Source organism: Gymnoscopelus braueri (genome assembly GCF_963280865.1).
Source record: "Gymnoscopelus braueri genome assembly, chromosome: 12".
Classification (NCBI taxonomy): Eukaryota; Metazoa; Chordata; class Actinopteri; order Myctophiformes; family Myctophidae; genus Gymnoscopelus; species Gymnoscopelus braueri.
The window spans coordinates 48,607,531-48,619,772 of NC_137614.1; the positions used below are offsets into that span (position 1 = coordinate 48,607,531).

At 41.4% G+C, this 12,242-nt stretch overlaps 2 protein-coding genes across 2 annotated transcripts; both read right to left on the bottom strand.

The window, feature by feature from the left end:
- Positions 1–74: 74 nt before the first annotated feature.
- On the bottom strand, positions 75–11,755 carry LOC308096629 (putative ATP-dependent RNA helicase DHX35; the record flags this gene model as incomplete). The annotated part of the gene is made up of 10 exons (XM_080444041.1): positions 75–113; positions 1,204–1,315; positions 1,508–1,579; positions 2,218–2,299; positions 2,414–2,543; positions 7,509–7,586; positions 8,509–8,699; positions 9,316–9,370; positions 11,523–11,647; positions 11,752–11,755. The coding sequence occupies 10 exons, from the start codon at positions 11,753–11,755 to the stop codon at positions 75–77; spliced, it is 888 nt and encodes a 295-aa protein (XP_080300167.1).
- Positions 4,970–6,367, bottom strand: LOC308097400 (E3 ubiquitin-protein ligase TRIM39-like; the record flags this gene model as incomplete). Its single annotated transcript, XM_080445156.1, has 1 exon — positions 4,970–6,367. One exon carries the CDS (start codon positions 6,365–6,367, stop codon positions 4,970–4,972), a length of 1,398 nt encoding a protein of 465 aa, XP_080301282.1.
- Positions 11,756–12,242: the final 487 nt, after the last annotated feature.

Consider the following 12,242-nt stretch of genomic DNA (forward strand, 5'->3'; position numbering starts at 1 on the left):
CACAGTGTGTGTTAAATGAGGTGCTCTCCATTTTCTTTCTGTCACAGCAGTGAGTGTTGGGCCGGCTCCACTTCTCAGAGGATCCGAGATCTCTTGCTGGCCAGCGACCCATGCTGAAAGAAAGAAGAGATATATATTCAATCCGGGAAAGCATCTGTGTCCTTTTAGAGTTTAGAGCAGGGGTCTTCAATGTTTTCAGGCCAAGGACCCCCTAGCTGAGAGAGAGATGAAGCAGGGACCCCCTCTATATTGTATAATATTGTGTTTCAGATAACATTTTGCTGCTCTTTTTTTCCCCTTGACACCTATAATAACTCTTTGCCAAAAATAGCCGATCTAGAGCTTGTAGATCTGCTATTTTTGGCTAAAGTTCTCCTCAGAAAAGTGATGCTAGGGTTCAAGTGGTTAATGTAAAATCTTGTCACACAAAGATTTGGCGGACCCCCTTTAGTAACTCTGAGGACCCCCTAGGGGTCCCGGACCCCCTGTTGAAGACCCCTGGTTTAGAGAGAAGAGAGAGATAGTGAGATAAGAGAGAAAAGACAGACAGACAGACAGACAGACAGACACACAGACAGACAGACAGACACACAGACACACAGACAGACAGACAGACAGAACATTGGTTCTCAAAGTGGGGTCACAGCAGGGTTTCCAGCAGACCATTTCTGCCTCGGCGCCCCGCTGAGGCAGAAATTTGTAGCGCCGAGCCCAAAGTTTCTGGTGAAAATGATGCAATGTTGCAATGCACATGCGCACGGCTCAGGAATGTGCATTTGCAAATCTAAATAATGTAGCGCACGTTAGTTAACAAAAGGACTTGGGCTCAAATCTGTCTTCATTTTAGTTCACGAAAAAAGACGAGACGAAATGTTTTATATTGTTTTCTTCTCATCTTTCCTGTGATGCGCAGCGCTCTGTTTATAAACAGCTGCTGCTGACGTGCAGCGGCACACACACACACACACACACACACACACACACACACACACACACACACACACACACACAAACACACAGAGTCGAATGGACAGTTACTGTATGCTGCGCTCACAGCAGCTACAAAAGTTACAAATCCAAATGACTGAAATCAGTTGGGGCGACTGAGAACTTTAATCCATGTGCAGCCCTGGAAACATCCAGATTTTTCAGACCGAGGTGCAAAACAAACAGAGGATGAGTGTGTTAGTTTCTACGGCCTACCTTAGCCTGCTTGTAGAAGTGGGGAGCCAGTTCAACCAACCAGGATGATTCAACCGCAGTCACGTCACGCATGTAGTACTTTGAAGTCTGAACCACTTCATTGAAGATAACCCTGGAGAAGGACAGAATGTGATAGATTTAATTTGATTAATAATCATATCGTCACTGTCAGGTGCAAACCTATCTCTGTACTGCTACTTTTTTATTTTCTGTAATAAAAAGAACAAAAACATTGCTAGAATATACAGTATGTGTATTGTATGAATGAATTTATCAATGACATATATGGACAGACTTAACGTACCATTTTGGAGGCGTCTCCCCAAACAGCACAGAGTTGGGGTGGATGAGAAGCTCACGGTCGTCACGTAGAGTCCTGAGATGGAGAGGCAGTAGGTTATTATTATCATTGTGATCGCTTAAATCAGACATCAAGCTCGCCATGCCTTAGTTTAAGGGTTCCCAAACATTTCAGGCCGTGACCCCCCAAAATAATAATAATATTTGAACTGGGGACCCCCCACCCTGACAAGCACTTGGAATTGTATAGGAGTTGAGGCATTTACATTTAGTTTGACTCGGTTCCCACAGATAAATATTGTGAAAATAGTCGCAAAAAAATTCAAAGTCATTAAATTGTAACTTTAGAAATGTGCAGATATACCCTGTACAGTTATACTGTATGTTGTTTTGTTTACTGGTGAGTGAGAAAACAATGTTGCACATTAAGCTAATCATCTGGGGACCCCCCAAAATAATTTGGGTCCCGACCCCCAGTTTGGGAACCACTGGCACGAGTTAGGAAACAACACAAAAACATAACAAAGTGCCACGACAGATACACCCGAGTGTGTGTTTGGTGATGACTGACACAACAGGTGTGCCGTCTAGCTCTGACTCAGGCCATGTGTGACTGCTTAAATCAGCCATCATCCCATCTGAGAAATAGTTTCATATTGTATGTTTGACACATAAAAATTATTTCTCTTCCTTTGTCCATGGTCGGTCTCTCACCTGTAGGATCCTGAATGGTGAATGCGGGCCGCGTTGGCAAAGAACCCGACAGCAATGCACTTCAGGATCACATCAGGGTCACCTGGACAGCAACACAACGGCAGGAAAAATAAATTCAACGCCTTCAACTCCACATGATACTGTATGATGGTACTGGCACCACATGACACACATGCACACACACACACACACACACCTTCACTGGTGTTACGCGGCACTTTGAACTTGTTCATGAGCCGACGCAGCTGCTCTCGGACCGTCACGGCTCGCAGGAGACCCTTGTAATTGAGGAAGTGTTCCTGACACCACTGGGAACTCTTCAGGTGCTGAAGACAACAGAGAGAGACATGGGTGCAAGGTTAGCCAATAGAATACAACCACTACAACGACTACTAACCACTGTGTTTCCTGCACTATCTGTACCGAGTGGACCTCTGACATAGACCTACTGCACATATAAACGGAGCAGCTACCTTTAAACACACATAGGCTTTTTTGTATACTATTTAAATAGTTTTAAGAAAAATGCTGTTAATTATCCCAAAAGTGACGCAGAAAGTTCCCCCCAGAATAGGCATGCTGGGGTTCAAGTGGTTAATGTGGTTAAAGAAAAATTTATTGATATTCAGAGGATTAGACAAAACACACTTATTGTGTATTTTACCTAACACCTTGGTGGTTTCATAAAACATCTGTAACATTTTAAATATTGACCTCTGCTAACATATAAAATGTCATACTGTATGATGTCATAACATATAGATATGTTATTTTATGCAGCTGATCTGAAATCACACGAAATGTGTGGCAGCTCATTTTAACTTTTTTAGTTTCTTTACAAATCTTTCATTAGAACTCATTCATATCTCAGAATTAGAGTGACAGGATATCAAAATGGTTCAATAAAACTATTTGACATTCATCCAAAATCGTTCAGCAATTCTATAATTTATGAGGACGCTTTGTAGAAATAGATTAGAATATAGTATAGTTTTTAATAAAATACATGTTAATCTTCCTTTATGCACTCATTATTATGACACTGCAAAAAGAAAACACTAAATGTTGAAAATGTTTGTAATTCACCATTTATGAAACTATCTTTTCAAATACTAAATAATAATTACTCACCAGTGTTACTCAAATATTTCATGCCAACACACCCTGCGGTAAGACTAGACTAGAATCACACATGCAGTCATGAATCATGAAAATCCACTATTGTACTTCACTATAAAACAACCAAGACTTCAGATTTCAACTTTTCGATAGTCAGACTTTAATTATGAATGCAGTCACATTACACATTACATCAGAAACACTGTGTCTCCCATCTCATCGAGTGACTATAATATAAACAGTTAACAGGGCATTTCAGTGAGCATGTAGACCATAGTACAGTTAAAACAACTCTACAGGATGGCTCTCTATCATTTTAGTTGAGTGTCTTGTTTTCCTGTTCATTTCCATCCTTCTCCTTATCTATCCCTTTAAGTGTATTCATACATTTCACTCCAGTTATTTATTTATCCTTCACATTCTTTTCTACAGCAGGACAGGATATCAGTATGTAAATCAGTCATTTTCATTAGTAGGATCAACGTTTTTAACCACATGTTTGTGTTATTGTTCTGGGTATAATTACATGAAAATAATGAAAAAAAAAAAATACAGAATTGGTACATAGTCTGATACATTATACAGTAAAACTACAGATGCTACACAAATCAGAATATACATTGCATTATTATATGTTTCAGTGTTGAACAAGGTGTGTAAAATGAATTTTAAATCTCCAAATAGGTGTAGCCACCAGTTCCAAAGGGACCGTAGGGGAACATAGGTATGACCCCGTTCCAAACACATTCATTCATGGGTCTGGTGCAAATGTGGCCATAAATGAATGACAGTTTGTCCAAACATCAACAAACTAGATGGATATGTTTAATGATGCTATTGAAACCCATAAATGTCCCCTTAAATTGAACAGTAGGGTGATGGCATTGCTGAAGAAGGCCATGACCTGGCACAGATTTTACCATGAATGATTTTTAGGATATGTCCTTTTACACACCTACAAACGGACGGGTGCGTCGGAGTATGAATGCTGAATATGGAAGAGAGAGGGAGTCCCGCACACTGTCTTCACTTATAAAGAGGTTTTTATTTAGGATGCAATGTTTCGGCCGCTTGGACCTTCATCAGGCATAAAAGTAAATGATTGAAATGTCTGATTGTCATAAAATCTGTTCATTATCTTTAACTCTTAAACTGACAGGGTTTTTCAAAAACTTTTGTCAGAAACTGTCAAAGGACAAATTTCCGCTTTGCAGTTATATTTATCATTTTGATAATTTAACTCTGAACATAAAATATTATAATAATAATCATTGATAACAAACAATCATTACCATTATTAATTATAAACATTACATCATTTTTGTTACTTTAGACACTTGATTGTCATCCATAGACACAACACATCATATGGTCTCTGTCGGGTGGAAACCTCATACAGTATGTTCCAAAACTGTTACTTTTCAGGATTTAAATAAGCATAATTTTTTGATGCTTTTGTGTGACGCAGTAGAATGATCAAGTACAAGTAGGACGTTCATTTACGAAAGAAATGTGTTTAATATGGAGATAAGAGGTCTCTGCCCGACAGCGACGAAATAGACACTATACTACTGGTAATGTTCCTTTACTTGTTCCCCTTTAAAGTACTTCTTACCACCCATCATCATCATGTCTAACTATCCAGAGTTACACTGACCTTCCCTGGTAACATCTTCAGAGGGACAGTATGATCATTGTGAATATATGGAAAGAGTGTGTCAGTGAAAGTGTGTGTGAAGGTGTGTAGGTGTGTGTTAGTATCAGGATCAGAGAAGGACAACTTTCCTTCATTCCAGTCCAGCTGGACTCTGATCCTCTGAGGTTTCTGCTTCACTGAGAGATCAGTGTATGACCCTGGTGAGGAGCGTGCTGTGTATTTACCTTCATTTAACCCTATTCTCCATAATTGACCCGCTTTGTCTCCCTTCCTCTGAAAGGGCTCTGCTAACACACCTACACCCCAGTGTGTATTGTCTCCAACCTCAACATCCCAGCTCTGAGTCCCTGTGTTAAAGCCCTCAGAACCCAGGATGAAGGCATAGTAGTCAAACCTCTCTGGGTTGTCAGGAAGCTGCCGTTTCTTTCCATATCTCACACTGGTCAGATCATCAGACAGGGTGTATGATGGATGGGCAGTGTTGGGGTCCAGAATGACAGGAGTGTAAGAGACAATGTCCTTCATCTTGTCCCAGACTCTGAAGGTCAGGTTGCTCAGGTGTTTGGTCACGTCTATCAGTGCTCCTGAGACCGGCTGTGGGTCCTGCAGTGTGAACTGGACTCTTTGCATTGTGGTCTTGTAGTTCTGCAGGAATGAGATGTGTTCAGCTCTCAGCTCCACCTCTACGGCTCTGATTGTGTTTGAAAGGGTTGAAATGTCTCTGTTTAGACCCTCAGTCTTCTCCCTCATCATCTGACTCTTCTGCTGCTCTTCCTCCCACAATGCAGCAATTCTAGCATCCTCTTCCTCTTGTAGAAACTGACGCATCTTCTTAAACTGTTCCTTAATCTGCATTTCTGTGTTCTGAGTCTGGGACTGAATGTGTGCTGCTGTTTTATCATAGTTTGTTTTAAATTCATTAAAAACCACCAGTTTCTCCTGTAAAGGCTTCAGTGATCTCTGGACTTCCTCCTTGTGATCCAGTGCAGCTTCATCGATGGGTCTGAATCTGTGGTCGGTATGTTTTTTAGAATCTCGACACACAACACAGACTGGCTGTTGACATTCCAGACAGAACAGTTTGAGTTTCTCAGCATGCAGACTGCAGAGAACCTCAGACCCTGTTGAAGCTCTCTTATGTCTCTCCTGTATGAAGGCCTCACACACGTTCTTCAGAGCCAGGTTTCTGGGTGGATCCACTGAATGTCTCTCTTTACAAACTGGACATTGCTTTATTACCTTCTCTCTCCACCATTCCTGCAGACAGGCTTTACAGAAGCTGTGGCTACAGGACAGGAGAACAGGATCTTTAAAGATGTCATGACACACAGGACAGGAATAATCCTCTTCTGGAAGAGACGACGTGGAAGCCATTTTGTCTTTGAGTGAAGCTACAAACAGTCTCTGCTCAATACAGGAATTCAGTCAGTCGTAGTAACTCACCCTCCTCTAGAATGTTGCCTGGAGTTTACTTTCACTGTGAATCGTGGTTCTTGTTAAAGTCCATTCAGCCTAACCCGAGTCAGCAGCAGGTTTCAGTGGTCTGGGTCAGTATTTCCTACTGTAGCTGTAGAAAGACCTCCTCACTGGAAGTTGTGTTTGATCTGAAGGTGATTCTTATTGTCGGTCTCTCCGTGTGTGTGAGGATTATAGTACTGCAGTGTGAGGAGTAAGGTTAACAACCTCTCTGTTTCCTGTTTTATGTCAGGTGAGACTGGCAAGGGGCAGAGCCTTGACAACACCATAAAATTGTTGCAAAGTTCAGTTATAATCACCTTTTCACCCACTGAGGGCGGAGGCAGCAATGCAAGTCACCTGCTGCTGCATGTCCACTCAGCGGGAGCAGTTAGGGGTTCAGTGTCTTGTTCAATGACATTTTTAAAGTAGTGTCAGGAAGAGAGCTTTTCAGAGGATATCAAGACATGACACAGGAATACAGGAGAGACACAGTCATGTGAAACGTCTTAAAGAGAGTTTGGAAGTCAACAGACAAAAAACAGGAGCTTTTAAGGGTTTGAGATTATGGCAGTGATGTAGTGTTGGTGGACATGGTGACATTAGTGGTAAACAACTGGCCCTCTAACAAAGGTTTCCGTACCGGAAACCATAGAAGAGACTTTAAAGAGAAGTTAAATATAGGCATCTACAAGTATATGCTGAAACACAAGAAGTGATCAGATACAGTACATGGAGATTCTGACCTCTGTCCCACTAGTTAATAATTGATTAAAGTTTCATCATGTGACTTCACATTACAGCACCAAACCTGGGGGGATTATATCTCCACCCTGGCCTTGGAACGCCTCAGGATCCCCCAGGAGGGAAGTGGCTAATGTTGCTCTGGAAAGGGAAGCTCTCTGCTGGAACTGTTACCCCCGTGACCCAATTCCGGATAAGCAGTTGAAGATGGATGGATGGATGTCTACGGGGAATGTCCAAGTCCAGCCTTAAACTTACTGTACCTGTGTGCAGTTATTGCACAACCAACCAAGTATTAAGGCATTAGTCCACATACCTTGATGAATGCTTCATACACGTTCAGCATGGTGAGATGATCTCCCTCAGCCACAGCAAACTTCCTGTGTTCTCTAGCCTGCAGAGTCAAACATCAGACAGATGTGATTTATGTTTTATGAACTACTTCTCTGTGACGATGTACACAGCAGTGATTCTCAACCCTTTTTTTTTCATTTCAAGGACCCCCCAGTTTGAATGATATGCATTAGGCCAAGGACCCCCACTTAATACAATGTGTTCTCTTTGGGACCAAAGGATTTTATCCCATTTCCAGCAATCCCATTTATACAGTAGCAATTATACAGTGCAATAATGAGGCTCTTACACCAGTGTGCTATCAATGCCCCAAGACAGAGTCGAGCGAAGGTGTCACGTGACAAAAAGGAACAGATCTACAAGCTAATAACGTATCACGGTGCAACGTGTTGTCAGCTTGTACAGTAGATCCATGTGTTAATTATTTTGAGACAAATTAATTTAAGTCGACTCCAATTAATAGTAATTAATAGTAATTTCCATCCGTACTCAAATGTTTTATGTTTATAATGTAACAGTGAAACAGCCTTGAGTCCATATTTATAACATAATGCAATGTGTTTGATCAGTGACCTATGGAGTGGTGCATATCAGTTAAGATAAGATACTGTATACATTTATAGGCTCATTTAAAAGTTATTGACGTGGATTGTTTTATGTAATAAATCTTTTCATTGTAACCTCGTACAGAGTACACTATCTGTCTGTCATCATGATTTGTGTGCGTGGGAACTCATTTTAAACAAGCTTAGTGCTTAATGTCTACCAAATTCATGCAGTTTTAACATAATTCAGCACTATGTGTTTCAAGTTTCAAGTTTCAATGTGTGGCCCAATGTGTGGTACATTGTAAAATCCTGAGTGTTTATTTAACTCCATTTGTACACTCTCCCCCAGACCCGATGATGAGAAACGGTGATGGTACAACGTATTGCTTTAGAAAAACCCCAGTTTCAACTCACGGCAGCTTTCTTCTGATTGGGCGGCACGACGAAGATGTTCTGAATCTGCATCATGGCGGCGATGGTGACGATCTCTTTGGAGCAGCCAAAGGTCCCAGACTCCAGGAGCATCTTGGCAAACATGGGGCTGAGAGGGAACTCTGCCATCCGCACGCCCATGGGGTCAGTCAGCCGGCCATACTGGTCCAGGCCTGCCAGTACACACACACACACACACACACACATGGATTAAAGCAAAAATTCAATCAGATTCAACAAATCAAAAAACCCTAGAGCGTACAATGTAAGTCAATGAGAAGACCGTTTTCGATTGTAAATCTCTAATCAACAAAGCAACTATAATTGAAGATATTAGATATATAATTGAAGATGTTATATTTGGAATTACACCATGGCCAGATAAATACAACAACCTAAACCTCTACCGACGTGTAAGGTTTGCTTTAACCCATTAAGGCCTGAGGTTCGGATTCTACAAAATGTCTTCTAAATCCTAACTGTTTTTTGTTACTGTGTCAGTGTTTCTCAATCTTTTTCATGTCAAGGACCCCAAAATGGATATGCATTTTGCCACGGACCCCCATCTCAAAATATTTTGTTACAGGGACCCCCAAAAGCAAAGATTTGAGTTAGATTTTGAGTTAAAATGTTTGCTTTAAAAAATATATATTAAAAGATTTGCACAAATTTTCATGATTTCTCAAAAATAGCAGATCTACAAGAGCTTGTATATCTGCTGTATATCTGCTTGTATATCTGCCACAGATGCTTCTCCCGGTCTGAAAGGGTTAAGGAGTCATTTCTTACCTCCTAGAGCGTAGAGCAGCTCCAGAGCCTGGACCATGGTCTGGGCAGGGGGAGGCTGTTCAATGACAACACAGGAGGTTATGTCAAGTCCAGCAATTTAATTACAAAGTTTAACATTTAAAAAAAACATAATGCCACATGCCTCTAAAACCACTTTATTTGAACCATATGATATAACCCCTAGTGTCATCTGGACAGAACCTTGAAATGGTAAAAAAGTTTGTTTTAGTAGGAGTTTTGTCCCCTCAGCCATTAGCTGCACTAAACAAGGATATTTTTTGTGTATACGGGGGACTGTTGTGTGCTATGTTGTTCTGTGCTACAGTATATGGTTGTGTGTTTTTCTGTTGGAACAGACTGTGAGGATGAATAACCCTGAGGGGCCAATAAAGACTATTATTATTATTATTAGTGCCCCTGTTCTGAACATTCTGTGATAACATTCTGTCAAAATAATAAAGTAGGTCAGAGTGGCTTATTTTCGGGCGAGAACGAGGGAGTCCATCCCCTTCTCAGTGGCCTGGGAAATGGACCGCTGAGGTGGAGCACCACACCTACCATCAGCTCCCAGTAGTTACCGCACAACTTAACCCCAATTAAGACCTGAGAAGATTCTAGAAATATCTTCTAAATCCTAACAATCTTTTGAAAAGAAAAACAGTTTTTTTTTCCTCGATTTTTCAAAAATAGCAGATCTACAAGCTCGTAGCGCGGCACTCGGTGCCGCGCTATGAGCTTGTATATCTGCTATTTTTGAATAGCCTAAGAAATCTAAAGTGACACAGATGCGTTCCAGGTCTTAATGGGTTAATAACAGCGCTAACATGAAGCTAGCATTGTAGCATCTAGCCAAAACAACGCAATAAAAGACACAAACTAGTCCACAAACTAGACAAAAACAATGGTCGTCTACAAAACGTGAGTTTCGACCCCTACTGCACTGTGCTATAGGGCATTCACAGAATAGTCGAATATTCGAATATTCGAATATCAAACCGACTATTCGACTATCAAACCACTATTCGACTATTCGAAAAAAAAAAAAAAAACATTTTTTTTTTTTTTTTTTAAGATTTTTTTTTTAGTGGCTTTTCTAGAGCAGACACGCAGCTGTGAGCTCTGGTGTGACGTCAACTCGCATTCCTTGAGTCGAGTCATCAATGCAATTGAAAAAAAAAAAAAAAAAAAATTAAATTAAATTTTTTAATTTTTTATAATCAAACCGAATAATCGATTATTAGAATACTTTTGGGTCGAATAATTCGAATATCATAAATCACTATTCGTTAATGCCCTACTGTGCTATATTATTTGTAGTGTGTGTGTGTTTAGGGAATGGCTGGGTTCATTTTGTCACGGACCGTGGATCGACGGGTCGGGTATTGGTCTAAGTAATTAAGTACATTTACTCAAGTACTTCCACCAACGTGGGTATTTTTTTGGAAAAAGAGGGCCAGAGAAAACCTTTTTTTCCCTTATACTGCCAACGGGCGCCAATGGTACTACAGGCAACGTACACGTCGGCCTGACGGTGAATGTTGATTGCACGGAAGGAAATACTGGAGCCGCAGGTGACGGAGGAGGAGCCAAGCCCTGCCACTCATATGCGTACGAGTTGGCAGTGCCCAAGATTGCACCTAGAACCTTGTGGTCCAAAGGTGAGTTTTCTGCCGATGTGACGCATTGTGAGTTTGTATATCGGCTATTTTCACTGAACATATAGGGTTTAAAGGGATTAGTTCACCCAAAAAAAAAAATCTATCGATTAGTCACCCCATTATTTTTTTGGTTTTGTTGCATTTCTAAGCCAATAATTTGATGACCAGCGGACCGGTAGGCAGCGGTTCCGGTAGGAGACACAAAGGAGACTCTTTGTGTCTCCTACTGGTCCGCTGGACATCAAATTATTGGCTTAGGAATGAGACAAAAACAAAATAATATCCATGAATTCTCCACGGGGTGACTAATCGATAGAAAAAGTCATTTTGGGGATGAACTATCCCTTTAAGTGGTTATTAAGGAAACATTTTCTCAGTGATTTCAGGAGCACCACTATACAAGTATAGCTAACAGACTGTGTCAATTTCACAGATTTAATTCCAGCAGTCCTCTCGGGGGGAGCCAGTCTAAGTTAATTAAACAAGCAGAGATCAAATCACAGCCACCTCTCTCTCCCCTGTGTAAACCCCAGAGTCAGTTATACTCACAGAGAGGAAGCTGAATCTCAGTACGTTGTCGATGCCCAGGGCCTTGAGCTGCAGGATGACGGGGGCCAGGTTGGTGCGCTGCATCTCTGGCACTGTGGTGGCGGGCAGTTTCTCAAAGTCTTCCTCTGATGACAGGTATAGGCAGAGAGAGAGAAGTTCAATTACATTTTATTATTGTGCCGAATCAGCCCAGTGGCCTTGTGGCAGAGTCCTGCAACCGGCCGGGTACCCATGGATACCCGATGGGTGAAAAATATACTTTTATAAGTTCACGGGGAAGGGGACGGGCGGTACTGAACTAAACACAGGTGGGTAACATTTTATTGTGATATTGTTTCCGCCCAAACAACGTCACTTGTGTAACTGAACACAACAGGCCGGTCAGTTGTCTTAAAAACATCCTGTTCAACCTTAAAATTAAAATCATCTGACAATGTAAACAATGACACGTGCGTGCTGCGTGTATGTGCGTTCTCGGCAAGCTCGCTCCTCCATTCGGATTTCTGAACGAATCTGACCACTGAATGTACCGAATCAGGTACAGCATTTTAACACACTTTTAAATTGAGCGACTGAAGGCTATTTACTGCATGTAATCACGGGTAACGCCGTAACGGGGCGGACAACGGGTCCATTATTTGACGGGCGGGGCGGGTCTGTTTTTTTATTTTGATATTGGGTGCGTTCGGAAATTACGCACCGGAGCACACTCGCCTATTA